We start from the raw sequence: 26,832 nt of genomic DNA, 5'->3' as shown, positions 1-26,832 counted from the left end.
CAAAATCTGTCACATCTAGGCAACACTCCACTAATGTGCTGTGTCTTCTGGCATATAATGCATCATGCAATTATGGCTTCTCAAACCTTTAAGAATAATGATATTAGGTTTTCTTGGCTCGATCTTTCCTCAACACAGCATCCACTATTCAACTTGTTATTAAGGCAATTGCTAATACAATCACTTACCGACTTATGTTCAAGCTACTTGAATTGATACAACTATGTAACTGGGCTATACTTCACACACCAGTCTTCTAGAAGCCCATGGTAACTGCTAGCTCAAGATCCTCCATGGTCCCTTTTTGTCAATCTTCCAACATTTGAAGCCACAACAGATTAACTTAGTCCTGAGAGAATGGTTGAAGGCAAGCAGAAGCAGAGAAGAGCCTTGGAGCAACCAATAATGATCCAGCACTTGAGCAAAATGATGAATGAATCAAATCACAAAAAGGATCTTCTTATATACAACAAAAATAACCAAATTGGTAGGCCACAACCAGTAGAAGAAACCCACAATTGGTGAAAATTACCTACGACTAGGAAAAGGGATTACACATGTGGGAAAAAATACCCCCACGACTAAGTAAAATACGTCATATAAATATGCTACATAAATGGTATAATAAATGGAATAAATGATGGAGATGAACACAATCTAACACCTCCTCTCAACCCCAACACGGTGGATTCACTCCTCCCATATGGGTCAGGAGCTGATTAATAAAATCTTGAGGAAGAGGTTAGTGAAGATATGAGCTAGGTTGCCCTAAGAGGGATAATAGTCCAGATAAATCATGCCGCCACTAGCTTACGAACAATGTGAAAATGGACCACCTCAATGTGTTTGGTCCTGCCCTGAAAGATGAAGTTTGAGCCGATGTCAAGGCACTCTGGCTGTCGAAAAGAATGCAAAAAGAGGAGTATGAAAGACAATCAAGATTACTCAACATCTACATCAACCATAATAGCTCATAGCAAGTATCCAAATAGGACTGGTACTCACCCTCGGTAGAAGAAATTGAGAGTTCATCCTACATCTTGGATTGCCATGAAATGAGGCCAATCTGTCTCTGTGTGCAAGAGGGTCCTGATGCTCTGGGTTGGGGACGTCTGGCTCGCAGAATGGATCGAGCTATCTCGCTAAGAACTCCTCTAGGGCGTGGAGCTAGCGTGGGTATGGGTGGTCCAAATCAACTCCTTGCTCAATGTGCTCAACCAAATGTTGCACAAGCTCCTCCACATCAATGTTCATACATTTGCTAAGCTTCATGTGCATTCAAACACCTCATGTGACTCTGGAGGGCATCAATCATGTGTAGAATCAACAAAAACTACTCCAATACATAGTAAATTCAGTGTTGCCTACTGTATAGGGGATTTGAGAAGATCGTACTCATCATTGATGATATATATGGCCTAGATTTGATCCAACATAAGATCCCAACACTTCAATGCTTCTGATTTGTGCAATAAACACCTCCAATGGCATCAATTTGGAGAATATATTCTCTATTTTTGTGAAGCTTCCAAAACAATGATTTTTCCACTTATACAATGCATAGATTTTCTCCAAAATCAATCTAGGGTTTGTATATTGTTACCATATTATAGTAGTGATGTGTGTGAACACACTTAGGACCGCCGGGGCACTTTTTCCCTCACTAGGAGGTTTTTTCCCCCGTGCATTGTATATACGCCCATTATCTTCTAGGGCTTGTAATCTTTCATTTTTGGCACTCATAATACACTACTGTGTGGTGCTCAAGCTTCCTCATCTTCTTGAAGTTGTGTGTGCATTCCTGCAACCCTAATTCCAACAATTGGTATCAGAGCAGGCTTCCTTCTCCCGGGCAGCATCACCGGCACCTGCCGCTTCATCTCCTCCGATTGCAACAAGGTTTCACGAGCGTCTGCAGGTTAGTATATGCCGTGGGAAAGCCCGTAGGGCTTGGTCGTTTCAGAATTTTGATCTGAAGTCATTTCGCCCTCCGTTTTTGCATTCCAAGTACTGCGCAGGCAAAATCGTCCTACTGTGCAGATTTTCTGTCAAGATTAAAATCTGCAGGACAGGTGCCCATTCGTCTGTTTTGGGCTGTGCTATATAGCACAGGTCGATTTTATACAGGTTTACCTCTTGCAGACAGCATTTACATCTAGTAGTACAGTCATTGGCCATGGCTGACAACAATGATGTATTCCGCATGTTGGCTGCTGAGGATAAGTTGGATGGCACCAACTATCCATTGTGGGCATATATGATGCGACATGTATTGGTAGCAAAGGGGTTATGGAATATTGTGCAGGGTATTGATGCACGTCCTATTGTGGCTGGAAATGCTGCAAACACATCAGAAACAGGTACTGTTGATGATGGTGCAGGCACAAGTGCTGTAGCAGCTGTTCGAGAACCACCACTTTCAGCAGAGCAGATTCGTTGGGATGGTAGAGATGCGCAGGCTCATGCCTTGATTGCGCTGTCTGTCAAACGTACCATTATCCCACATATTCGCTCCTGCAGGACTTCTAAGGATGCTTGGGATGTACTTGCCACATTGTATCAGGCAAGAAATGAGGCTCGTGTTGCTTACCTCCGAAAACAGTTGGAGAATGAGCATATGAACGAAGGTGATTCTATGGATAGCTTTTTGACAAAGATCAAGGATTTCAAAGAGCAGCTCATTTCTGCAGATGAAATCCTGTCAGACAGTTCACTTGTGCAGACTGTTTTGAATGGTCTACCAGATTCTTATCAGGGTTTTGCTTCCACTCTTCGCTTGATGATGAAAGGCAATCCCAATGCCTTATCATTTGAGGAGTTAGTTTCTGTTTTGCTGCAAGAAGACCAGTCAAGGCAAAACAGGAATATTATGCGTGTCGCAGATCAAGCTTTCGGTGCTAGTCAGAGAAGCGGGAAAGGTAAAGCTGGCTTTTCTTCTAGTAAGCAGAAATCTGCAAATGCTGCGCAACCAAAGAAGGAAGACAAAGATGAGAAGAAGGGTGACAAACAGAAGACATTTTGTAAGTACTGTAAGGGAAATGATCATGTCATCAAAGCGTGTCCTAAGCTGGCTGCGAAAGAGGCTAAGAAGAAAGAGGCTGGTATGGCTGTTGCAGATGCCTCTCCTTCTAACAATGAATCTGCTAATGTTGTGCTAGATACAGAATGGGCATTCAATGCGCAGTGCAGTTATGACCCATCTTTGCATGACACATGTATGTCTGCAGTAGATTCAGATGTATGGTACTTTGACAGTGGTGCCACTAAGCATATCACCTCGCAGCGCAGTTTATTCACTTTCCTTGAGTCTGCTCCCACAGGGAATACTGTCACTTGTGCCAATAACTCCTCTTATCCCGTTAAAGGAGTTGGACAGATTGTGCTGAATGTTGCAAATGGCAACACCTTTACACTTTTTGATGCATTGTATGTGCCAGGGATCAAAAAGAATCTGCTGTCAGTCTCCGCATTTGCCAAAACAGGTTTGGTTGTAAAATTTGTGGATGACAGATGTACTGTTCATGATCTCTCTTGTGGTGACATCATTGTAGCATCTGGTTCACTATGTCGAGGGCTGTATAAGCTCAATATGGATGGCAAATGTGTAGAGGATTCAGCATGTGCTATTATGGATACGCAGGCTATTTCAAATGCAAAACTGTGGCATGCACGTTTTGGTCATCTGAATTTTGCAAGTTTGCTGCGCCTGCAGAAATCTGAAATGGTGTCTTCTTTGCCTAAGCTTGAGGCACCTGTCAAGCATGTTTGTGAGGGCTGCATATTGGGTAAAATGCAGCGTGCTTCCTTTCCCAAAGATGGATCAGTGAGAGCTGAACGCAGATTGCAGCTTGTTCACAGTGATGTTTGTGGTCCCATGCAAACTCCATCATTTGGAAACTACCTTTACTTCGTGACTTTCATTGATGATTTTACCAGGCATGCATGGGTATATCCTTTGAAGGCAAAGTCCGAAGTGTTTTTGTGCTTCAAACAGTTTTTGGTTATGGCTGAAAATGTGTCAGAAAGTAAGATGGGCACCCTCCGTTCAGATCGAGGGGGGGAGTATATGTCTTCAGAATTTAATGCATTTCTGGCTGAGCGTGGGATAAAACACCAATGTACAGTGCCGTATACACCACAGCAAAATGGTGTGGCTGAGAGAAAAAACAGGTCTCTCATGGAAATGGCAAGATGTATGGTTAAGAGTCAAAGTCTACCACATGGTTTTTGGCTTGAGGCTGTCATGTGTGCCACTTATGTACTAAACAGGTGTCCCACCAAAGCATTACAGGTTGTCACTCCATATGAGGCTTGGCATGGCCGCAAGCCATCTGTTGGCCATTTACGTGTTTTTGGTTGCCTGGCATATGCATTAGTGCCTGTGCAACATCGCAAAAAATTGGATGACAAAGCTGTCAAATGTATTTTTGTTGGATATAGTGCTGAGAGCAAAGGCTATCGCTTGTATCATCCACAGACAAAGCGCATTTTGGTTAGCCGTGATGTTGTATTTGTGGAAGATGCAGTTCAGCCCTTGGTTTCATGTACTAAGGAGACAGATATCAGCTCACATGATGTCTATGATACATTGTTGCCTCTTTTCAGTGGTGCACAGTCAAGTGCAATACCTCATGAGGCAGTTTTTCAGCCTATGCAGGTTTTAAATGATGGCACAGATCAGCCTATATCTGATGCAGATGTGCATGATGCACTTGAGGATGAGAGACAAGAGATTGAGGGCTCTAGGAATATGCCTAGATGGCTGGTGCAGACTTTGCGTGACAGCAAGTTGGATGCCCCTTTGTCTAGTCGCACTCGTTCTGGCTCTCATGGTGCCTCTTATGCGTCAGATTGTTATGCATTGGCTGTTTCTAGTATGTGCGATGAAAGTGAGCCTGTTTCATTTGATGAGGCACAAAGTTCAGAAAATTGGATGGCTGCTATGCAAGCAGAATACGATGCTATTATGAAGAATGGTACATGGTCTTTATGTGACTTGCCCCCTGGCAAGAAGGCCATTGGCACTAAGTGGGTATACAAATTGAAGCGTAAGCCTGATGGCACAGTGGATCGCCATAAGGCTAGGCTTGTTGCAAAAGGTTATGCTCAAGAGAAGGGCATTGATTTTGATGAGACTTTTGCTCCCACATGTCGTATGACCACTGTTCGTAGCATCTGTGCAATAGCAGCTCATAATGGTTGGAATGTACATCAGCTGGACATAAAGACTGCGTTCTTAAATGGAGATTTGCATGAGGAGGTGTATGTATCGCAGCCTCGTGGTTTTGTTCAAAGAGGGCAGGAAAACAAAGTGTGCAGGTTAAAAAAGGCTTTATATGGTTTAAAGCAAGCTCCACGAGCTTGGTATGAAAAAATACATGCATATTTGACTGCACATGGGTTTCAAAATAGTCCAACAGAAAGCACTTTGTATGTTAAACGTGTGGATGGTGTACATCTAATCATTGCTCTCTATGTCGATGACATGCTGCTCACAGGACCAAATGAGAGTCATATTGCTGATTTTAAGGCTGATTTGAATGCCTCTTTTGAGATGTCTGATTTGGGGCATTTGCATCATTATTTGGGGATACAATTTAAGCAGTGTGATGGAGGTATTGCTTTGTGTCAGACAAAGTATATTGAAACATTGTTGCGGAGATTTGGCCTTGAAGACTGCAAGCCTATTGCTACTCCAATGGAGACAGGTTTGAAGTTGAGTCTTCATGATGCTGGAGATCACTTTGATGTCACACTCTATCAGACAGCTGTTGGTTGCCTCATTTATGTATGCATTACGAGGCCAGACATTCAGTTTGCAGTCTCACAGGTGAGCAGATTTATGCATAGCCCAGGCAGTAAGCATTGGCAGGCAGTGAAGCGTATCTTTCGCTATTTGAGTGGTACTCGGCATCTTGGGTTGTTTTATCCCAAGGGGGGATCATTGCCGCCAGATTTACATGCTTTTTCAGATTCTGACTGGGCTGGTTGTTATGACACACGCGTGTCCACGAGTGGTTTTTGCTTCATGCTTGGAAGCTCATGCATATCATGGTTGAGCAAGAAGCAGCCTACTGTGGCCACTTCTAGTTGTGAAGCTGAGTACAGGGCAGCTTTCACAGCTACGGTTGAGTGTGTGTGGCTCAGACGCCTTATGGCTGATTTGGGTGTTGGGCAGCCATCTGCCACCACCATCTTCACTGACAGTCAGAGCGCATTGGCAGTTGCGCGGAACCCAGTGTTCCATGCTCGTACGAAGCACATTGAGGTGCACTACCATTATGTCAGGGAGAGACTCTCTGCAGGAGAGATCAGTTTGGCTTATGTGCCAACACAGGATAACCTTGCAGACCTTTTCACAAAGGCTCTGCCTCGTGAGAAGTTCGAAGCTTTTCGCAAAGCTTTGGGCTTACTCCCTTTTGTGGATTCGTCCACATAGCTAGGCACTTCCCTATACATGAGTGCTAGCTCTTGTTCACCGCATCACTCCAGGGGGGATTTGTTACCATATTATAGTAGTGATGTGTGTGAACACACTTAGGACCGCCGGGGCACTTTTTCCCTCACTAGGAGGTTTTTTCCCCCGTGCATTGTATATACGCCCATTATCTTCTAGGGCTTGTAATCTTTCATTTTTGGCACTCATAATACACTACTGTGTGGTGCTCAAGCTTCCTCATCTTCTTGAAGTTGTGTGTGCATTCCTGCAACCCTAATTCCAACATATATGAGTTGCTATTGCATTCATCAATGCCACATATATGTGTCCTTCACCTATTACATGCATTTGCCTCTTTGCATTCAAGCTATCAAGCTTTCCATTAAATCTTGCAAAACAGAATTTCCACTTGCTTTGGGCAACTCAAATCTTGCTTTGCTTGTGTCAAATCACCTGCAATCCGCTCAAGGGTGTTTAGTTTTGCTTACCCGTGGTCCTTAGCTTTCAGATCTGTTGAGTAGGTGTGTGCTCCAAGCTCCAAGCTCCAATGGATAGCTCAAAAACATAATTTCCCTCTTCTTCACTCACTCACAAAACCCTAATAGAAAGCACCAAGCTCTGATACCATGAAAAGAGAGAAGAGGTAGACACAAGTGTAGAGAGGAAAAACCTAATCAGCTCTCATCTCAAACCATCAACATCTACATGATAGAGAAGCTCCATAGCTTTCCTTCATTGCACACCACAAAATGCAGCACACTATACTAGTGATAAGTTCATAATGAAATAACCTAAGTCTAATGTCCACACACTTGGCCAGCTGGACGCAGCCATTATTGTCCACACACACTGCTAGACTGGTATCCACATGCTACCGCTATCCACCAAATCCTAATGAGCTTGCATTCTCAAAAAAGAAAATCATGAGGCAACTACATAAGATGTGTTGAAGACCATAACCTTGGTTTTGCCCAAAATGACCGTAAGGTCTCTCTCCCTGCAAAATTTGTCCAATGCATTTAAGTGTTTCTGTAAACCCTCATTGAATCTGAGATCAAGACAATGTCATCAGCATATAGCAATATTAACAATATGGGCACTACTATTTGAGCCAATGGTGAACCTCTTACCTCCGAAACTATCCACAAATACTGCGATCTCATCAATGTATAGGCCAAAGAGTGTAGTTGAGAGTGGGCAGCCCTGCTTAACCCCAATAGTGCTACATATATCTCCCGAGGTCCCACTGGGTGCACGTACTCGACCGAGTACTAGCTCATATAGTGCCATCACACCCCATATCATCTCATCTGAGAACTCGAGCTCTTGCAACCATCCTATGAGATGGGATCGAGAGACAGAGTCAAAGGGTTTACGGAAATCCACAAAGCATCAATACACGTCTCTTTGAGGACCTCACCTCCTCTATGCAGCCCGTAAAGTAAAGATATGGTCCAGCGTGGAGAAGTTTGTCCTGAAGCTTGCCTGGCCTAATGCTCTGTTTCCCATCCTCTCTACCATAGAGTTCATCATGTCCTCTAGTAGGCAATCTCTAGAGCAAGGGCTTCTTGTGTGGCTAGCTCGCCTTTCTCTTTGCCATACTTGTGCTCTCTTCCTTGCATAATTCCATACATTTCTCCATGCATGCAGCCAAGCATGCGTCCTTTCAGGCTTCCATCTCTTGTCACATCTCATCTTGCAGCTATTTGTTCATTTCCTCTACCCAGTTGTCTCTGCCCTGGATCTCAGGCTCCCGACAGCATTAATCTCCTTTTGATGCTGGTTCAAAGTCTTGTCTATCAACTTCTTTTGGTCTGAAAGGGCCTTCTGAGTTTGTTCCTCCATCTTGTTCACTCTGTCTTCAAGAAGGAGCACCATTGTCGCAATCACCCAGCTCACCATTTGTGCGGAAACGGGAGAGATGGCGAACGCACAGGCAGACAAGAAATGGGAGAGATGGCAGGTGCACAGGTGGACAGAGCAGGCGAAAACGAGAGAGATGGCAGACACACAGACGAACAGAGGCAGAAACGAGAGAGAGAGAGAGAGAGAGAGAGAGAGAGAGGCAAAACTCAATTGTGATAATCCCTTTTCATAATTCATAAATCACTTATATACATGAGCTCACTTTTTACAGTGGCCAACCGCCCATTTACAATTTGGAAGCCCAAGACTGACTTTCTAGCTCTATGTACACCTAAGCTCATTCTTGTGACCAGCATTACATGTCGTAAACTCGGTCATCCCATTTATCCTTTATATGTAGCGCTTAGTGCATTTACATAATCATGAGTTACAAGAAAAAGAATAACCACGCTTAAAGAAATAACCCCCTCCCCATTTCCGATCCGTCCTCAGAGCTGGCAAGGATACTCCGCAGTAGTAGATGGAGTAGGTGCGGACGAAGTCAATCGACGATTTGGGATGTGGGGAGGAGTCAATGGAGCCTCGTCGAAAAGGAAGTCTACATCATATCTTCAAAAGTCTGCAACCACCATGCAAGCATCCACTCGATGCGTTCATAGTAGCCAAAGAGTTGCTTCATGGTTGCCCTCGTAGTAGTGGTCCCAATCCGGAAAGGCTTCTAGGAGAGTGATGATGAGGTTGAAGAAGCGGATGGTAGCCACTATGGCAAGGTCCGGAACCTGATCGTAAGCGGGTCGATGAATCCATGCATTTTGCTGAGCATGGTGGCCTCTATGCAAGGGTTCTGGGACGTGGGAGGAGCGAACCATGGAAAATTGTACTGGAGCTTTGGATTCGCCTCTTGCTATTTCTGTATCAACTCCCAAGCCCAGCGTTGACGAAAAGCTTTGCAATACTCTTGCCAGATGTAGAGCTTTAATAGGAAGGGCCGACGCCAAACTGGCTACTGGCCCATGAGCTAAAAGGTGATGGGGCAAGGGTGAGGGGGAGGCCGGTGGTACCCTCCGTGTTGCCAAGGTGGATGATGTCGCTTCCAAGCGCGATGCTTGGCGTCTAAATACGGCTCAAGGACATGGATGTTCATGCGGTCGGTGACCCTACTAATGGGGGCTTCTTGGAGTTGTCGATCGAGCAGTCTATTGATGGCCTGCTCGAACTCCGTGGAGTCCAAGGGGTCGTGCCAGTTGAGGGGGTTGAGGGGTGGGTCGATTTCCTCATGCTCCTGCGGTGGTGGCGGGGGGGGATCTTGCCTTCCTCTAGATGTGTGGGGGAAGGAAGTTCAGGTGGTGATTGAGAGTGGAGTGGAGGAGCCATTGATGAAGAGGGTGCCATGGTGAGGGTAGTGGTAAAGAATGGTGGGGGACTGGCCGAGGGTATGTCTTGAAGATGTAGCAGAAGGCCTAAATGAAGATTGTTGGTGAGGGAGGAGTGGGTATGTGAGGGGGTATAGAGGAGTGGTAAAGAATGGTGGGGGACTGGCCGAGGGTATGTCTTGAAGATGTAGCAGAAGGCCTAAATGAAGATTGTTGGTGAGGGAGGAGTGGGTATGTGAGGGGGTGTAGAGGAGTGTGATGGCGGAAAGAGGGAAGGGTGGTGGTTCCTAATGGTGGCGGGAGTGGTGGGGGTTGAGAGTTGGTGCTGGGTTGGGAGGGGTGAGGTGGAGGCGGTTGATGAGGAGGAGACGTGGATGGGGGTCTGGGGCTGCTGGGAGCGGCACCACCATCGTCGTCCTCCTCCTCATTTGTCGTTGTCATCGTCGTCGTTGGGCGCTTGGCATGTACAATGAAGTAGGCATGCTCACTTAGGACTCCTCTCGATCGCGAATATGGCCCTTGTTTACAGTTGGTATGAGCTGACGATGATGCATCGATGTCGGCATGGGTCACTGATGTGGATGCTCGTGCCATGAAGGAATCAATGATACATCTCTAGGCAACATCTTGTATGGGCTGAACTCGTATCTCGGCCTGTCCTCTCAATACTCCATCCCTATGACTCATGGAGTGTGGACGCTCACTTTTGTAGCTATCTAGGCCTGCAATGGTGTACGGGATATGCAGTCACCCTTTTGAGAGTGGAACTCTTAGGTCATCACCTAGCACCTTTTGAAATAATGGTGTCAAATGAACACGTTCTTTCTTATGTCTTCTTTTGAGTCATGTGAAGTGTATCCGCATGCGCCTGCAGTTGGGACTGCTCGAGGTTGGCTGTGAAGGCTTTGACCAACTCTTGAGCAACTTCCAGCCTGCTCTTCTCTTCTATGGGATTTGGGTATTCTTCCAACTTCTTTGTAGATTATTATTTAGGTCAACAACAACTTCATGTGGCTCAATGGTGGGCTATTTTAATCATCTCCAAAGGAGGAGGATGAGACATTCGAGGCTGTATCCTCATCGAAGCCATCTTGAACTGTCGCACGGTCATCCACCTTCCCAATCTTCTAGGTTCTACCTTTACAGGTCTTTGGGGTGACTCTTGCTTGTTCCGAGACTTCATCAGGTCGTGTTGGGGATAAACCTCCAATGGGAATAAACACGACAAACAGTAAGAAGGCATTGCATTCCATATTCATTTTTTAAGCGGTTACTTGCATTGCTCCAAAACCCTGTATCTCTGCAAGAAGATGAAGATGAAAAGGGTCTCATGCATGAGAACCCAAGATTCATGTGAAACTATACCTACCCTACTTATATAAGTATATTTATTAATACTAATGCCTAAGACTAAGGCCTATGGGTAATCTAAGGCCAACACCTAGCATACCCGGTCGTGGGCCAAGCCGAAGAGCAAACCCACTATTTCAGCATGGTAGAACAGAGCCAAAATTGAGCACCCATGAGGTACATGGAGTATCATGAAAGATCATACATGATGTCTACATAGAACCATAACATGACAAGAAATAGACACCATGTTGATGTAGACCAAGAAGTGGAATTGATGTCCACTCAAAGATAGTGTCTGCATGAATATCTGATATCGATGGTTCTGATGAAGAACCATATAAAACCTTCATGTAAGATTTTTTTTTTTAATGCTGCATATAAGCATAAATATCTAGATAAGTACATATGCCACAACATGGATGTTGTGAAGTCACCACTTCTGGATTATCATAATCATCCATAAGAATATTTGCATCAATGAATAAACATCTGGAACATGATCATGAGCAGCATCATACTCATCCGCAATAAAAACAATACCTGGAATAACAACATCTGTATCAGTAAGAATACTGGAACATAGGAATCCTGATCATCATTATCATGATCAATATGCACATCAAGAATAATTACATCATCCGTAAATGCAAAGCATTATCATAAACCATCTGCATCAAGAATATAATCATGTGGATCTATGACTAAAGCATCAAGAACTAAATCTTGTATAAGTGTGACATCCATAAGTGGATCAACATCATCATAAACAATGGCATCATCATGAATAATAACATCATCAACATGTGGCACCTCATCAAGGTATGCATCCTCACCTGGATCAATAACTGAATCAAAGACCCAAGAACTAGCATGAACATGAGCTCTTTCAGATGGAAATTGATGGATCAACAACAAAGAACGAGAGGGAGAAAGAAAGATATATTAAGCGTCTACTAAAGACCCAATGGGCCTATGAGACCAAAGTGATACAATAATGTCCATGGCATATCTCATCATGGAATGGAAAATAAAACAGATAGAATGAGAGCAGCATCAGCTCCGAGTACATGGTATACCACTCTCCAAAATATCAAGCATGGGGCTAATGAGTATGGCCGAGAGGTCTCCCTCAGCTATGTCACGTGGAAAGGTAGCTCGATGGCTGTGGAGCATGTCTTGGATTTGGAGTTGATGAGGTGATCGTGGCCGACGGAGGGGGCCGAATGGGGGCCAGGGGCGTCGGGCATGTTGGAGTGCGGAGACTCGGTCCAAGGTAACTCCTCTCGGACGAGGTAGGTCTGGAGCAGCTCGTGGAGGGTCCACAAGATCCACTATATCAACGTCCTCCACCTCCTATTGGCTCCGGAAGAAACTGGTGATGGTTGGCTAGTGAGGGAGGGGGCGGGGTGGCTAGGGCCGAAGCTCTCTCAAGAAGGTGTCCCTGTGTCTGCGGAGCTCAAGCAGGACTAGGCAACGTTGGTCCTCAAAGTCCATGATCCTAGAGAGTGGACCAAATCCCTCACGAAATAGACCAAGGTGGAAAAGTACGGTAAGGTATGCATTCAAGTATGGGTCGAGATTTTGAGGTACATTAAATATGTATGGTCCGTAAAAACATAAAAAATATACTATATAGTGTACATATATATAGAGAAAAATGAATGAAAAAACAATTCATTTCTGAACATTCAACAACACCACAATTACCAAAATGAGAGCTCCATCTGTCAACATGTTTCCTTCGCTATCATACTCTCAGCTCTAGCTCTGCAATGGTGGTGAACGCAACGGCGTCTGTATCAATGAGAGAAATGGCTATGTTCGCACTATGCATAAGTCGGCTAAAATCGGCAACGGTGGCTAGCCTAGGGTTTTTTTTGGCCCAAAATGTTTTTAAAAATTGCCACGTACTTGCCAATGAGGTGATAGCTCGAGTGGTGAAGGTGTTTGCCTAGGACCAAGAGGCCTTGGGCTAAAAACCCCCCTTGGTGCTTCCTCGGCGGCATCACCTATAGGTGGATAAATAAGCTCCCAATGTTACATTGCATAGCATCTTTATGTGCTTGCTTGCAATTGAAATTGCATGCTGTTTTCATGCTTGCTTGACCAATGTGTAGTTCCCGGTAAGGGGACGCCCGTCCGTGAACCGTGCGTGTGAAACTGTCTGCTAACATGGTTATGTGGCATGTGACAGGTGGTAAGTATTGGTCATAAACCCAGCCTTAGGAGTTAACACTAATTTATAAGTGAGTGTGTACACACTTCATTAAGTTTTGGGCGACCAAAACTCACTTATAAATTATGACCAACCCGGTGTTCACACACACTTATGTCCCGAGGTGGACAAAACCCAATGTCCACCGCCCAAACCTTATCCCCTTTGTACAAAGGGAGTAACCGGCCATGTGTCCACTGTAGCTTGCTCCACAAAGCACTTGCCTGCCACCTACACTGGACACCACCTCACTCCTCTCTCTAGAGATTGGCGCCTCCTTCATGAGGGCATTTTGGGCTGTATTTTCTACACTGTTTCCTTGACTACTCCATATCCAAGCTTGCTAAGGTGTTTTCCAAGCTTCCAAGAGTGTTTGTGGGTGCTAATCACTCTCCTACACACTCCCAATGACTGAAATTCAGCAAAAGAGCTCTCTTCATTGTTGTAATTTCTGGTCTTTTTGCTGAAAACCCTAATTTCAGCTCTCCTTTTTCAAGTTGAACCATAGGGAAAGCTTTCCCAGGGTTCCCTTCATCCTCTTGAAGATTTTTGTCGCGAAGAATATCTTGTGCTTCTTCCAAAGTTTTCTGTCCCTCCATATAAACTTCTTGCATAAGCTTAGGTTGCTGGGAGTATAAGAAGTAAATTTCAATGAGACGGCTGAAAAATTATTAAGGTAAGTTGCCACATTCTCACCGACTTTTTGCTTTACCTCGTCCCATTCCTTTTGCACATCTACCTCAAAGTTTGCGGGAGAAGGAACTTCTTGTTGAACATGGTCTTGAAGTCGGTCCATGACGTTTGCTCGGTCCCGTCTTTCACCACTTTTAGCCAGCAATTCAAGGCGGCATCCTTTAAATGGATACGAACCATGCGGAGCTTGGACTTTTCGGAGAAATCTTCACCTCCAAAGGATGTGATAACCCGAGAGTGGCTACGAGAATTGCCACCTCCGATACCCTCCTTCGATTCGAGCACCTCGATCAAACAGAGGTTAGGACCGCCCAAGACCACACAGGCCGAGCTTTGATACCATGTCAAAGTCACGCAGGTGTCCATGAAGTTAAAGCTACCTCCGAGCTGGACTATGCACGATGTGTTTCATGTTAGTTGGCTAAAACCATATGCAGGTCCAATCACTTTAGAAGTGAAAGACAAAGCGGAACCAGACATAGTTGATGAAGCTGAAGTAATGGTTCCAGAATAGATCCTTTTACACCGCTTCAAGCATGGTTCAAGCCGAAGACAAAGACACTTCCTCACAAAGTTTCAAGACCGAGAGACTCACGAAGCGGTTGGCTTGACAAAGAATTCTTCGAAGACTACCCGGCTTTATTGACTGATTATTTGGAGGCTAAGCAGCTTCTGTCAAGTTAAACAGAAGGGGATGTCATGTGAATCCCACACTTGGATGCAACATAGACATATCTGAACAAGAAGGTGCAGGACCTGGAGAGGAAACTCATCCCATGCGAGCCCAGTCCGGGACGAGTCAGCGAGGGTTCCACTCTACACGTTCGAGGTCACGTGTGCATTGTCCTACACATGAAGCAATGCCAGTCTCTACTCTGAGTCTCCCTCTGGAATGATGTCAGATGATCTGTCTTTTGGGTTTGTGACCGGACACCAGGTGTCTGTAGAAGCATGTAGGATTGCATGTAGGATGGAGTCCAGCCCATAGGGCTACCCCAAAAGAGAGTCTTATGCTCTTGCAGTGGGCATGGGGCAGCCTTTGTGACACCCCAAGGGGCCAGGAAGGCCCCAAGCCTTGCCCACCAGCCCATGGAAGGGCTGGGAAGGCTGTCGGCCAGCCCAAGGGGCCTGTCCAGGCAGCCGACAGGGCCTATGGGCGAGGCCAGGCCAAATGGCTGCCCGGCAGCCACTCGGCCAAGTATGGGGGCTGCCCAGCACCCATACATGCCGGCCATCTATGTTTAGGGGTATAAATACCCAATGCATAAATCAGTCATTCTATCTCATTATGCACAAAGGGTTGCTGCGTTCCAAGGGCCAGGACAGCCAAGGTGAAGAAGTGCAGATCAAGAACCAATCTTTATTTCAGATTTACATCATTCTAATAAAGCAAATACACCATTCGTGGTGGGGGCCCTACAGAGGGTATTCGGGAACCAATACTATGTCCTCTTCTCCCTCTCTGTCTCTCTCCCTCTCTCTCTCTCAATTTCTGTGCATCTTCTTCTATGTTGTACGTTATCTTCATCATGAACGATTGCTGAATTCCGAGCGTTGAAGTTACCAATTCTTCCACCGAGCTTCCGCATGTTACAGTGAGGAAGAGGGCAGCACATATATATACTTCTATATGAGTTGGTCCACTGGCCAATTGCATTCTAGTCCATCACACGACCTAAAAATAGGATCTGCAACTTTAGCCAACGGAAAATATGCAACAAATTGATGTATAAATTGTGTGAATGCAGAATGATCACACTTACCTTCATAGTTACTCAAGTTTGGTTGAGCTCGAATGACGGCAGTGGATGGGGTGGTGGATGAACTAGTACTAGGTGCCAACTTGGGAAGTGTTGCCATCAGACTTGCTTGCAATGTTGCCAGTAACTAGTAACTGCTGATGCTGGAGTTGCATGGCTTCCCGGTCAAGCTTATGTTGATATTCTAATGCCGTGCGTTGTGCCTGGCAACGGTCTTTAGCATCCCTACATTTGGCTTCCTCTACCTTTTGTTCCTTAGCAAGTTGCCTTCTTCTTTACTGCTCCATGAGAAGATGGGAACCCTGCTCTCTAGGCTACTCTTTAGGCTTTTTTACTTCTTTGGTCTCCTATAGTTGTGACTTGAGTAGCCTATTTTGTTCCATCGCTCTTGAAGGAAAATGCTAGTGCTTTGCGGAAGCATTTCTTCTTTGTTGGGTCTTTGTGGACACTTTCTTCTACAGTGGTGTCTTCGTGGACACTTTCTTCTGCAGCATTGAAACTTCTTTCTTCTTCTCTTGACATGGTGAATGGCTCCATGTTTTTCTCGACCTCAGTTTTACCATTTACGGAATGCTCTCACTGTAGGTGCTCAAGCTCGGTCACAACCACAAGCTCTGATACTAATGTAACATGCAACCGGTATGATCGTGTAACGCACAGCAAGACCTTTATACCATTACGTTAATGAGCATGAAGCAATCCACTTTAATCTTTATTCACAGGAGATAGAGCTGAAGAAAGAGAATGTAGAGAGACATCACCAAATTGTGTCCCAATCTACCTAGTTAAGGGCCCCCTCCCACAAGCAGGAGTATTTGCTTTATTGCTTTGGAGAACTTCTTTTACGATTCAGAAAACTTACTGAAGATGATTGATGAAGGATTGCCAAACACAAGGACAACGTAGACCAAACGTCTGCTGAACCATCACACGGATTCAAGACAACTGTGAAGCCACTTCAAAGAGCCTTATGCACACCCAGGGTTTATGCAAGGGCTGAGGGGACTCTTATATATGCCTATTTACTGCTGGTCGGTGAGGTTTACTGCTGTCGGCCAATTCATATTTGCTCACGACTGCTAAAAATACTCAGTTTATGACATTGCTTTCACACGTGTGGTGCTCCTGCTGATCCTGCTGGCCATCTGCTGCAAATACTGGCCGACTGGCTGCCTAAAGGCTGAGTAGCATTGCCAACTAGTTCTAGGGCTTTGCTAGCCCATTTGGTGGCCCGTTTAATGGCACATGGGTTGCCCTTATGCTAGGCAATCATGGCTGGCCTTAGGGCCGGCCGAGAGCCTTTGCATGCCCTTGCTAACTAATGCTTCTACATGCTTCTACACATACCTCGGCTAAGATGACCTACATGAACTGATTGTCCTCCAAGTGGGTTAAGTGAAAGACTCTCACACCTAAGGCTTGCAAAGACCTATGTAGCTCGTGCCTAACATGTTCCTGGACAGGGGCTCACAATGGGGTCACGGCGTACGACATAATTAAAAAATGTACTATTTCTGTACAAGTATGGCACCGATGATAAGCCAGTGTCACATTGCGTCTCACTGCATGAGTGCATAAGACATGTATGCATCAATAGGTAGGTATGCATAAGCAAGATCTAAGTCAAGATCCAAGATCATTGTAAATATTCATGTTTTGCAATATATAGTAGATGAGGGCTACATATCTTGTCTTCTGTGCATTTGCAAGTTCGATAGGATTAGCGATAATCTCTCATGTGCTTAGTGTTTATCTATGTTTAAGTCTTTCTGTTCTCTCATGCAACAACAAACTTCCAAGGTGCAAACAAACACGATAGCATCCAGAAAGAGCCACTCTCCCAAGACGATCTCCATTTCTTATTGTTAGAAATATAACCCCAACTTGTCCATCAGCCACAGTTGATATTGTGCTTATTCTTTCTATCTTTAGCGTGCATTTGCCCTATCAACTACTTATTTGTTGTACTAATTCTTTCTATTTGCTACTTCCCTTAGTGCTAGGCTTCATTATGGCTAAGTCTGCCCTGCATCTCCAGAGGTTTGACAGAAACTTAGTACGTAGGGCTTTGTGTGAATATATGCTCGTGTGTGTGTGTGTGTGTGTGTGTGGAGTGCGTGTGTGAGAGAATATCTTGATACAGAGTTCTACACCCACTATTGGGCACTGATGACGTTAGTGGGGATGTCGTAGTATCTAGTCCATACTATGCATAATGAAGTTGATAGTTATATAGTCTTGTGGGTTGACTACCATGAGTATATAACATGCACGTTCCTAAAAGGTGAATTTGGGCATGTTCCTGGATTTATCTAAGTGTATATATATATATATATATATATATTAAATGTGGATAGGATAAAATGTTAGCCTAAGCTAGAGTCAAAGCGTGTAGCATCACTCCACATGTCCAGGGGCATCCCTAGCCTCAAGGGAACGTGGAGAAATCAATGGAAAAGAATCTATGTGCACATCATCAATGATGTCACCAGTGCACCTCCTCAAAGACTATATAGGCCTATGTAACTAGTTCATTTCTAGCAATGCAATCTATGTTAATCCATAGTATGAATGGCTCTTTGATCTATCCACCATAATTTCAACATGGTATCAAAGCTATTAGGTCCATTAGGCCTCAATTAAGCATAATTAGTATCCAACTAATAAGTCAAATACATATCCTACATTCTAGGGTATATTCTAGGAAGTTTTTTTCTAAACGCCCCTAACTTGGAGGTCTTCCACCGCTCAAACCACACACTATCTTCACGTGGAATCTAACCAGCATTGAAAATGTGGCAAAGAGGTGGTGTGGACTACACAAGGAACATATGTTTCATTGCTTGTATAGAGACTATTGGCAATGCCCCCCATCCCCTTAAAAGGAGCAATGGTCAGTGTGGATCAAACCGATCCCACATACATAGTTAAAGAAAGTTGAGTAGCGTTTCTACTGATTCCATTGACATTGTGAATCTGGGTATGAAGAACAATTGTGTTCAAATCTCTGTTCATAAACCCCTGCATCACTTCTTTTTGAGGTAAGAACCATAGCAAAGAAGCTCAAAGAAATTGTTTAAACAAGAGTAAGCATACACGAGATCATCATTTCACATTTAAAAACATGAGAGAGAGAGAAAGAAAGAAAGAAAGAAAGATTTTATTAACGTCTTTCAAAAGACCGAACTCGACCTATGAGACAAATCAGTGTACCTATGTGGGGTATCCTCTGTCATCCCAACAAAATAAAAAAGTACTGAACTAAAAAAGCTGAATCTGGGTGTGCAATAACTACAAAGAGTGGGGGAGGTGATGGAGCTCTACTACTAGGAGAATGCAAAGCTATATGCATGGAGTATACAATCATGATATGCAACCTAGCTAGCTCCATCCTGTACCATACTGGGGGTATAGAATGGTATACATCAATGAAGGGGGTGTCCACAGCTCCCTGAAAAACATGCCTGGGTCTGCTCTAAAGCGAGCCAGTCGCTCCGCACCCTCTCTGTGAAACTGAGCTCTGATCTCTGTCATCTCTCTCTGGTATAGGCGTGGTGTTCGAAAGCCAAGTGTCCTCTGTCTCCTGCGGGCTCTGAGTGTCTGCTCTCTGAAGAGTAATTCCCTGCTGTGTAGGGACTGGGAGTGGGGTGGATCTCTGAAAAAATGTAGTAATCTGTGTCTGTCGTCCCCCCTCTGAAGCTGTCTGAGCCTGTAATGATGTCTCTCTGTGACGCTATATGTCTAGAATGAATCTCCCCAGTATGCGCTGGTCTGCTGCCTCAAAGATCTGGCATAGGGAATGTGGCTCTCTGAATAAAATGGGATATCTCTCTCTGATGGCTGTATATGCTCTGCATTTGCATACATAATGCTCCTCACTCTCCACCTCCTCTCTGCACAATCTGCATACCCTCTCCTCTCGGGGGATCCGTGCTACTCTGCCAGTGTCGATCTCCAATCGATGTGATGAGACTCTGAGTTGACCAATAGCTACTCGGGAGCCGTGTGGTAAAAAGCCCTCCATGTATCTAGGCCTCTCTATAAATCCATCATTAGTGATACTCATGAAGTGATCTCTGTAGTATAGCATCTTCGGTGGAAGAGGCTGTGTAGGTGATATCCATGTCTCTCGTGTATAGAGCTGCCATAGGTCCTGTCTCAATACTCTGTTCCTCTCACTATGAGAGAGACGGATATGTGGTGCATCCCTGTCATACTGGAATGGTGGTAGATGATCCATGTCTAGGCCATGCTGTGAGAACCAATGTGTAACCTGTGCATACCATGATCCTCTGTCTCCTGCCTCAGCCAGCTGTCTAGATGCCTCAAAAGCTCTGTATGACAATCTGTCCTGTGGCATCTCTCTGAATCTGTCTACCAGGCATATAGTCTGGAATATGGCCTCTACCATCATAGGAGGTGTAGCAAACTCTGCTCGGATAATGTCATGAGGTACTGACGGATTGCTGCGTATCATGCGTGCCATCATGAGGACCTGTGGTCTCTCTAACTGTCCACCAATGGGTAGCAAGTCCTGGCACCCATACCACTGCTCCATACATCAGTGCCGGTGTGACTAATGTGTCAAATAGCCACCCTTTCGTCCGGGGTTCCTGAAAATGCGCCTGGTGGCACTGTCTCTCTAGCATAGCCAATGCTGCATATCCCCGTGTCAATCTGGCTCTGGCTGCTGAACCCATGGTGAAGCGCGTGGCTACTGCAGAGAAGGTAACCCCTAGGTACACGTATGATGTCACCACCTCCACCTGGCGTCCTGCGAGAGTGAATGTCAGCTGACTCCTGCCCTGTCTCGATGTATGAAAGACCATAACCTTGGTTTTTCCAAGGTTCACAGTAAGACCCCTTTGTGTGCAAAAATCATCGAGTGCATGTAGATGCTGCTGTAGACCTCCTGGAGACTCAGACACTAATACAATATCATCAGCATAAAGCATAATATGTACTCAGGTACCTGCTAGATCAACTCCATCTCCGCCTCCCTATGTAATGAAGTCAGCCACCTCATCAATGTATAACCTAAATAGCGTGGGGGAAAGTGGGCATCCTTGCTTCACACCAATGGTGCTAGCAACAGTCTCGGACATACCTCCTAGGCATCTGACTCGCCCAAAAACCTGCTCATATAATGCATGGATGTCCCATGTCATATCTGCTGGTATGTCAAGAGACTGCAGGCGCTGAAAGAACCTCTCTCGTAGTACTGTGTCAAATGCCTTGCAGAAATCCACAAAGCAGCAATAGAGCTTTCTCTTCCTCACTCTGGCCTGATCAATCATACATCTCAAAGTGAATACATGGTCAGTGATAGAGAAAGCTCTCCTGAAGCCTGCCTGCCCTGATGAGCGTAAACCTACTCGCTCAGCGTATAAGCTAAGCTCTTGCTCCAACACTGCACCATAGAGTTTGGCCAACGCGTGGCCAACCATAACCGTCCTATAGTTGCTCGGATCGAGCATATCCCCTGTTTTGTGGATCGGCACAATGGTGTGCATCGTCCACTCCGTAGGCAAACCCTCTGCTAGTGCCCTGTTAAACGGGTGTGCAAGAAAAGGAGCCAAAGAATCTACTGCATATATGAGATGCTCACCTTGTAGGCCCATATGGTCGGCGGCCCGTCCATGCTGTAGGCGGCGGATAACTTCCTTTACCATCGAGTGGGTAAAGAAGCTAGCTGTGGTAGGTCGAGGCTCTTGTGGCTGAGGTATAGGTGGCTGCTGTGGGGCGTGGTATAGACCCTCTGCATATGTGTGCCATGTCTGTGGGTCTGCAATGGGTGTCGATGTCCGGGGCTCTCTGAAGTGCCGCCATGAGATAGGGCTATCTCTACTCATGAAGAAATGAAAGATCTCTAGCTCCTGTATCTGTGCGAAGGCCCACCTTTTGCGGCGAGTAAGTCTCCTCATCTCTCTCCTCCACTCCTGCTCTGTGATGGCTCCCAAGGCTCTCTGTATGCGGAGCCGTGAGTATAGGGCTCTGCACTCGTCATCATATCATCTGTTCTGGGGCATAGTCCCAGATCTCGCAGGCTCTCCTGAGTGGACACGATGTGGGAAGCTCTGTAATGCAACCGTGTGTAGGAGTGATGCCAGCTGGGCTGTAATGGTATCCATAGGTGCCAGGGGATCCATGAGTAGGAGCCCATCCTCTACTCTGCCAGTGTATATGTTTGCCATGTCATGTGTGAAGTAGATGGTAGTGTGTGGCGTCGGTATGGGGGGGGCTGGTGATACTGGTGATCCGGCTAGTGAAAATGCCAAGTATGTATGATCTGCCCCAATAGGACGAGGTGGAATGGAGAATGAGGTGACAAGCTGTGATGCCTCCAAAGATCCCATAATGTAGTCCACCACCGTGTCTCCGGTCCGTGTATGACCCCCATGTGGGAAGCATGTCAGCCCTCTTGATCCCGGCCACTGTAGCATCCTGTTATAAATAACGAGACGATGCATGGCTCCCAACTCTAGTAAGTGGTCCCCATAATGTCCTTTGTCTGGTTCAGTGTCCTCTAATGCCCGACTAGCCCCTATCTCCTCTCTGGATCCACAGGGTGGAGGATCTCCATGTCATCATAGTCATACACCTCACACTGTCTACTCTGTGTGTGGGCATTGAAGTCACAAGTAAGAAATACTTCCCCTAGTGTAGAATAATGCATAATCACCTCTGACAGACAAGTGTATGGCGAGGCTCCTGTCTCCTCCTCCTGTGGCATGTCCTCTGTAATGACATAGGAGGATCCTGATGGAGGAAAGTAACATAGGGCTATGTATATAACCCTATCCTGTGAGAGCTGTAAGCTGATCCACATGTATCTAGCCTCTGGATCCTGTGCTACCACTCTCAGTCTCCCCTGTAGCTCCCGTCTAAATAGAACTGCTACTCCCCCCGACCCTCTCGAGGTACCCTGGCGTGTGGTCCGCCTGTATGCTGACTCCCACTGGAATCCCTCTACTCGAGGTAGCCCTCTCTCTGGGCTCTGATGTGTCTCTGTCGTCAGAAGTATGATGTCTCTCCCCACCATAACATGCTCCAGTCGTCCATGCTGCACCCATAGTGAACCATTACAGTTCCATACTGCCATATGTGTCTCTGTCAGTGGCCTGATCTGTGTCCCATAGGCCCCAAACCGCTAATCCATGGGCCGGCCATCAATGATGACCCGACCATCTCGATAGAAGGCCTTCTTGCCTTCTCTCCTCGCGTGTAAGACTCGTGGCATGCAAGCTCTCCTATGCTCTAGCTGCATCCTCGTGAGATCGTCATCCAAGAAATTAGGAGCTCCCTCTAAGCCTCGTAGTATGACCCTCTTCCTCATGAAGGTGACCTTCTCCGTCTCTCCTGCAAACTGTAGGATGGGGGCTCGCTTGCGTGTTGAGTCTTTTCCGGCTCTCCATGCTTTGGTGAAGGGGAGAGGGTCCTCTTCCCTGTAGCCTAGCTTCATGCATAGAAGCCGTCCATCTTTCTCGGGAGTGGAGTTGGGTGTCTCGGCTATACCTGTGACTCGAATGTTGAGGCGGCGGGCATGCCTCATCTTCTCCTCCTCAATGGTGGTGTGAATGATTTGATGTTCTTCCCTTTGAGTCTCCTCCCTCATTTCTTTGCGGATGTTCTTCTTCACCACCTCAACCCATCCTGCCTGCTTGGCTTCGAGTTTTCCCTCCATGTCCTTTGTGATCTCCTTGGAGATCTCTTCTTTGACGGCCGTGAGTTATTGATCTCCCCTTCTTCCTTCTCGGTGTTCTTGACGGCTACCAATTCCACTTTCAATGCACTCACCTCCTCCTTGAGTGCTGTGTTCTCTTGTTCAAGGCCCATGACCCGTGCTTCGAGGGCCATGATGTGCCGGTGTAGTTTGTTCTCCACCTCATTGAGGTTGGAATCGGATGTCTTCTTATTCTCCTTCATTAGTGCCTTCATTGCCGTCTCGAGGGCCTCGAGTTTCTCTTGGAGACTCGGGGCCATTCCTCGAGATTGAGGAGAGAGAGAGAGTTATGTTGCTGCCTTGGGGGCCTGAGCAAGGGTGGGTGGGGAAAGGGGGGCACAGACCCTAGCGGAGAGGGAGGCGGGCTAGCATATTGCCAGCAGTACTGGCCGCTAGTGGCAAACAGAGAGGGCGGCTACGCACAGAGGCGCGAAGCGAACAGGGAACAACGAAGTGAAGCAAGCGCCGAACAGTGCAGCGAAAAGCGGGCAGCGAACAGTTGCGGGCGGCGACAGTAGAGAGATTAACAGCGAACAGGGGCGGCGAGGGCAGAGGTGAACTAGGGCGGCACACACACACACACACATAGAGTTGCACAACACACCTCTCAAAAGAAGGTGATCCGCTGCTGTGGGTGCGAAAGGCATGTGTCTCTGAGGCAAAAGAGCAAACGCTGATTAACACAGGGGAGGCTCAGAAGGCAGAACGTAAGTTAGGGATTTAGAAATTACAAGGAATTAGTGGATCGTAATCACCTCTACAGTAGAGTGGGTCGACATTCTCTTGATTTTCCAGCCTTTTGTCATTATATTTTTCTCTGAGTTGTCTCCTACTTCTCATCAGCTCCACGTCCCTGTTGATAAAGCCCTTAAGTTCACCTTGTAGCTTGACCTGCCAACGCTCTCTACATTGAAAACTGCATCAGTGCCCCAAGCCCCAAGGATACGCACAACAAGGGGAGAAACTTGCCTCCAATCATGATGTGCATGTGTCGTCCTTCTTTGTGAGTGGGATTTGTTACCAAGCAAAACTTCATGCTTTTACTACTGACTCAGGCCAGCTGCTTCCTCACACAGGTTTACTTTTGCAATGCTCTCAGCATCATCCCACCTAATGGCAGAATGGATATTTCGGATCAACATATAAGGGCCAGCCTCCTGGGTTTCCAAATGAAAAATACGTGTGGCAGCACGTTCTCCTCGCTCCACATCAAAGTGGAGTCTACATCCACCCAGCAATGTAGTCCACAATGTTGGAGTAGCCTGCAATGGCATATGCTTTAGTAACACCTCCCCTTCATCAAGAAGTCCAGCCCTTCCAAGAAGATCAATGATGCAATTATAGTGCTCTACTGTAGGTAAGATACCATTCCTCCTCATAAAAGCAAAATAGTTGCAGCCTTCCTTCACCAGACCAGCATGACTACATGCATAAAGTATGTTAACATAAGTGATTGAATTTGGAATCACACCTGCTTGCACCATTTTTGGTGCAAGATCAAGCGCCTCCTCAGCCAGCCCTTGTTGAGCATATGAAGCAATCATAGCAGTCCAAGTTATCACATTACGGTGGGGCATACTATCAAACACCGAGCGTGCTTTCCCCACACTCCCACACTTTCCATACATGTTCAGAAGAGCGTTCCCTAGATTAACACAAAGTTCAAACCGCATGCTCACAAGGTGTGTGTGCAGTTGTTTGCCCTCATTTATGGCTGCCTGATTGCCACATGCATCAAAGGCACTTATGAAAGTGATTTCATCAGGGGAAACCCCCTGTTGCTGCATTTGTTGCAAACAAACAAGGGCTTCCTTGCCCTGGCTGTGCTGGGCACATGCTGCGATCATGGCATTCCAAGACACAATATTTCGATCATGCAAATCATCAAAAGCCATCATTGCATCCTCAAGGCTGCCACACTTACCATACATGTTGACAAGGGCATTGCGCACCACAATGTCTGAATTATGAACACTGCTTGCAACATAGGAGTGTATCAACTTGCCGTTTCTTAATCCTAGGTTGCTATCACATGCAGCAAGGATGCTAGCATAAGTGAACTCATTTGGCACTATCCCCTCCATCATCATTCGTTGAAACAGGCCAAATGCCTCTTCACCTTGTCCAGTCTGGACATATGCACTTATAACAGCTGTCCATATAACCACGTCCCGCTCTGATATGTCATCAAACACCCATCTTGCATCGTTCAAGCTGTGGCAATTTCTGTACACATTGACAAGTACAGTTCCAACGATGACATCTAAACGGAATCCAGAGTTTACAACACGGGTATGCATGCGTTTAGCCTCTGTGAGAGACCCTGATTCAAGACAAGAAGAAAGGGTACTGACAAAAGTGGGTTTTTCTGGCACAACACCTTCAAGGCACATTTGATGAAAGAATTGCAAGGCAAATGCGGATTGCCCGAGATGGGCATATGCTGCAATTATATGAGCCCAAGAAGAGGCATTCCTGTCATGCAATTGTGCAAACACCATGCATGCTTCTTCCAGAGCTCCACATTTGGCATACATGTGCAGGAGGGCGTCCTGTAAAAGTGGAATTTTCTCACGACCGTTCTTGATTATGTGTGAATGGATGTGCCTGGCTTGTGGCAGAGCTTTAAAGTTCCTACAACGGTGCAACAAAGAGGCGCATGCGTAGAGCTCACCTTCAGAGGTCTCCTTGATGCGTTCCTGCTTGTCTGCATGTGAAGCTTCCAATGGGCCTCTGCTGCTGAAAGAGCGCCAATGCAGAACGCCAACACTTAAAAGCTCATAGCTTTCGATAATTTTCAAGCGTATCATCAAGCTACTCTTCCGAACCATTAGAATAACGGAGATCCATCAGAAGAAGTGGACGAACAATCGAGAAGAACAATCGACCTGCACCGGTTCAGGATTTTATATCTGTAGAGAGAGAGAGAGAGAGAGACATACATGCATATACTATGTGTGTGTGCGCATATACTATGTGTGTACATAATATTCATACATACTGTATATACATACATACTCTAATTGGGATTTTTTTGCTCTCGAGTTTTTGATGCACATTCGACCGGAAACTAGAAATGCGAAGCAATATGCACCCAAAATCTTTTTTTATTTATTAATTAGTGAATGCTCAGTTTTACTAAGGTGTACGAACGTTTCATGAGATAGTCAATAACCTAAGAGAAAATATATATCAAAGAATCTACTGTTTATGGTAACAGCACAAGTATCTCTGTGATCGCGCGATAGAAGGGCTTTCATGCCGTCACTTGTAGGGAGCGTGGCAGGTATCGTGGTAGGCATCCGTTTAGGGCCTCTCTCTCAAAGATTTAAGAGCCTTGTCTCTCTCAGAGTCAAGCGAGGGTAAGGTGGGGGAGGCGACCAGGCTAGGGGAACCAAGCAAGCGAGGGG

The 26,832-nt window shown here is 45.9% G+C and overlaps 1 protein-coding gene across 2 annotated transcripts; it reads right to left on the bottom strand.

The window, feature by feature from the left end:
* Positions 1-10,932: 10,932 nt before the first annotated feature.
* Positions 10,933-26,355, bottom strand: LOC147609272 (pentatricopeptide repeat-containing protein At3g24000, mitochondrial-like). 2 transcript variants are annotated; one of them, XM_086787822.1, is made up of 3 exons: positions 26,097-26,273; positions 24,178-25,974; positions 10,933-11,571 (listed from the first exon to the last, which is right to left on the bottom strand). In XM_086787822.1, exons 1-2 carry the CDS (start codon positions 26,133-26,135, stop codon positions 24,466-24,468), a joined length of 1,548 nt encoding a protein of 515 aa, XP_086643948.1. In that variant the 5' UTR covers positions 26,136-26,273; the 3' UTR covers positions 10,933-11,571; positions 24,178-24,465. The 2 variants fall into 2 exon arrangements, with proteins under 2 accessions (XP_086643948.1, XP_086643947.1); XM_086787821.1 differs by having other exon boundaries at positions 24,178-26,355.
* Between the last annotated feature and the right edge of the window lie 477 nt (positions 26,356-26,832).

Source organism: Cibotium barometz, chromosome 51 (assembly GCF_041138505.1).
Source record: "Cibotium barometz isolate CiBa-2024 chromosome 51, ASM4113850v1, whole genome shotgun sequence".
In the NCBI taxonomy this organism is placed as follows: Eukaryota; Viridiplantae; Streptophyta; class Polypodiopsida; order Cyatheales; family Cibotiaceae; genus Cibotium; species Cibotium barometz.
Note: the sequence above shows the minus strand (reverse complement) of the source record. Positions and strands in the feature narration are given on the sequence as shown.

What these genes read in the sequence shown, in the direction of transcription:
- LOC147609272 (XM_086787821.1), bottom strand. Translation starts at nt 26,253, where the DNA reads ATGGTTCGGAAGAGTAGCTTGATGATACGCTTGAAAATTATCGAAAGC.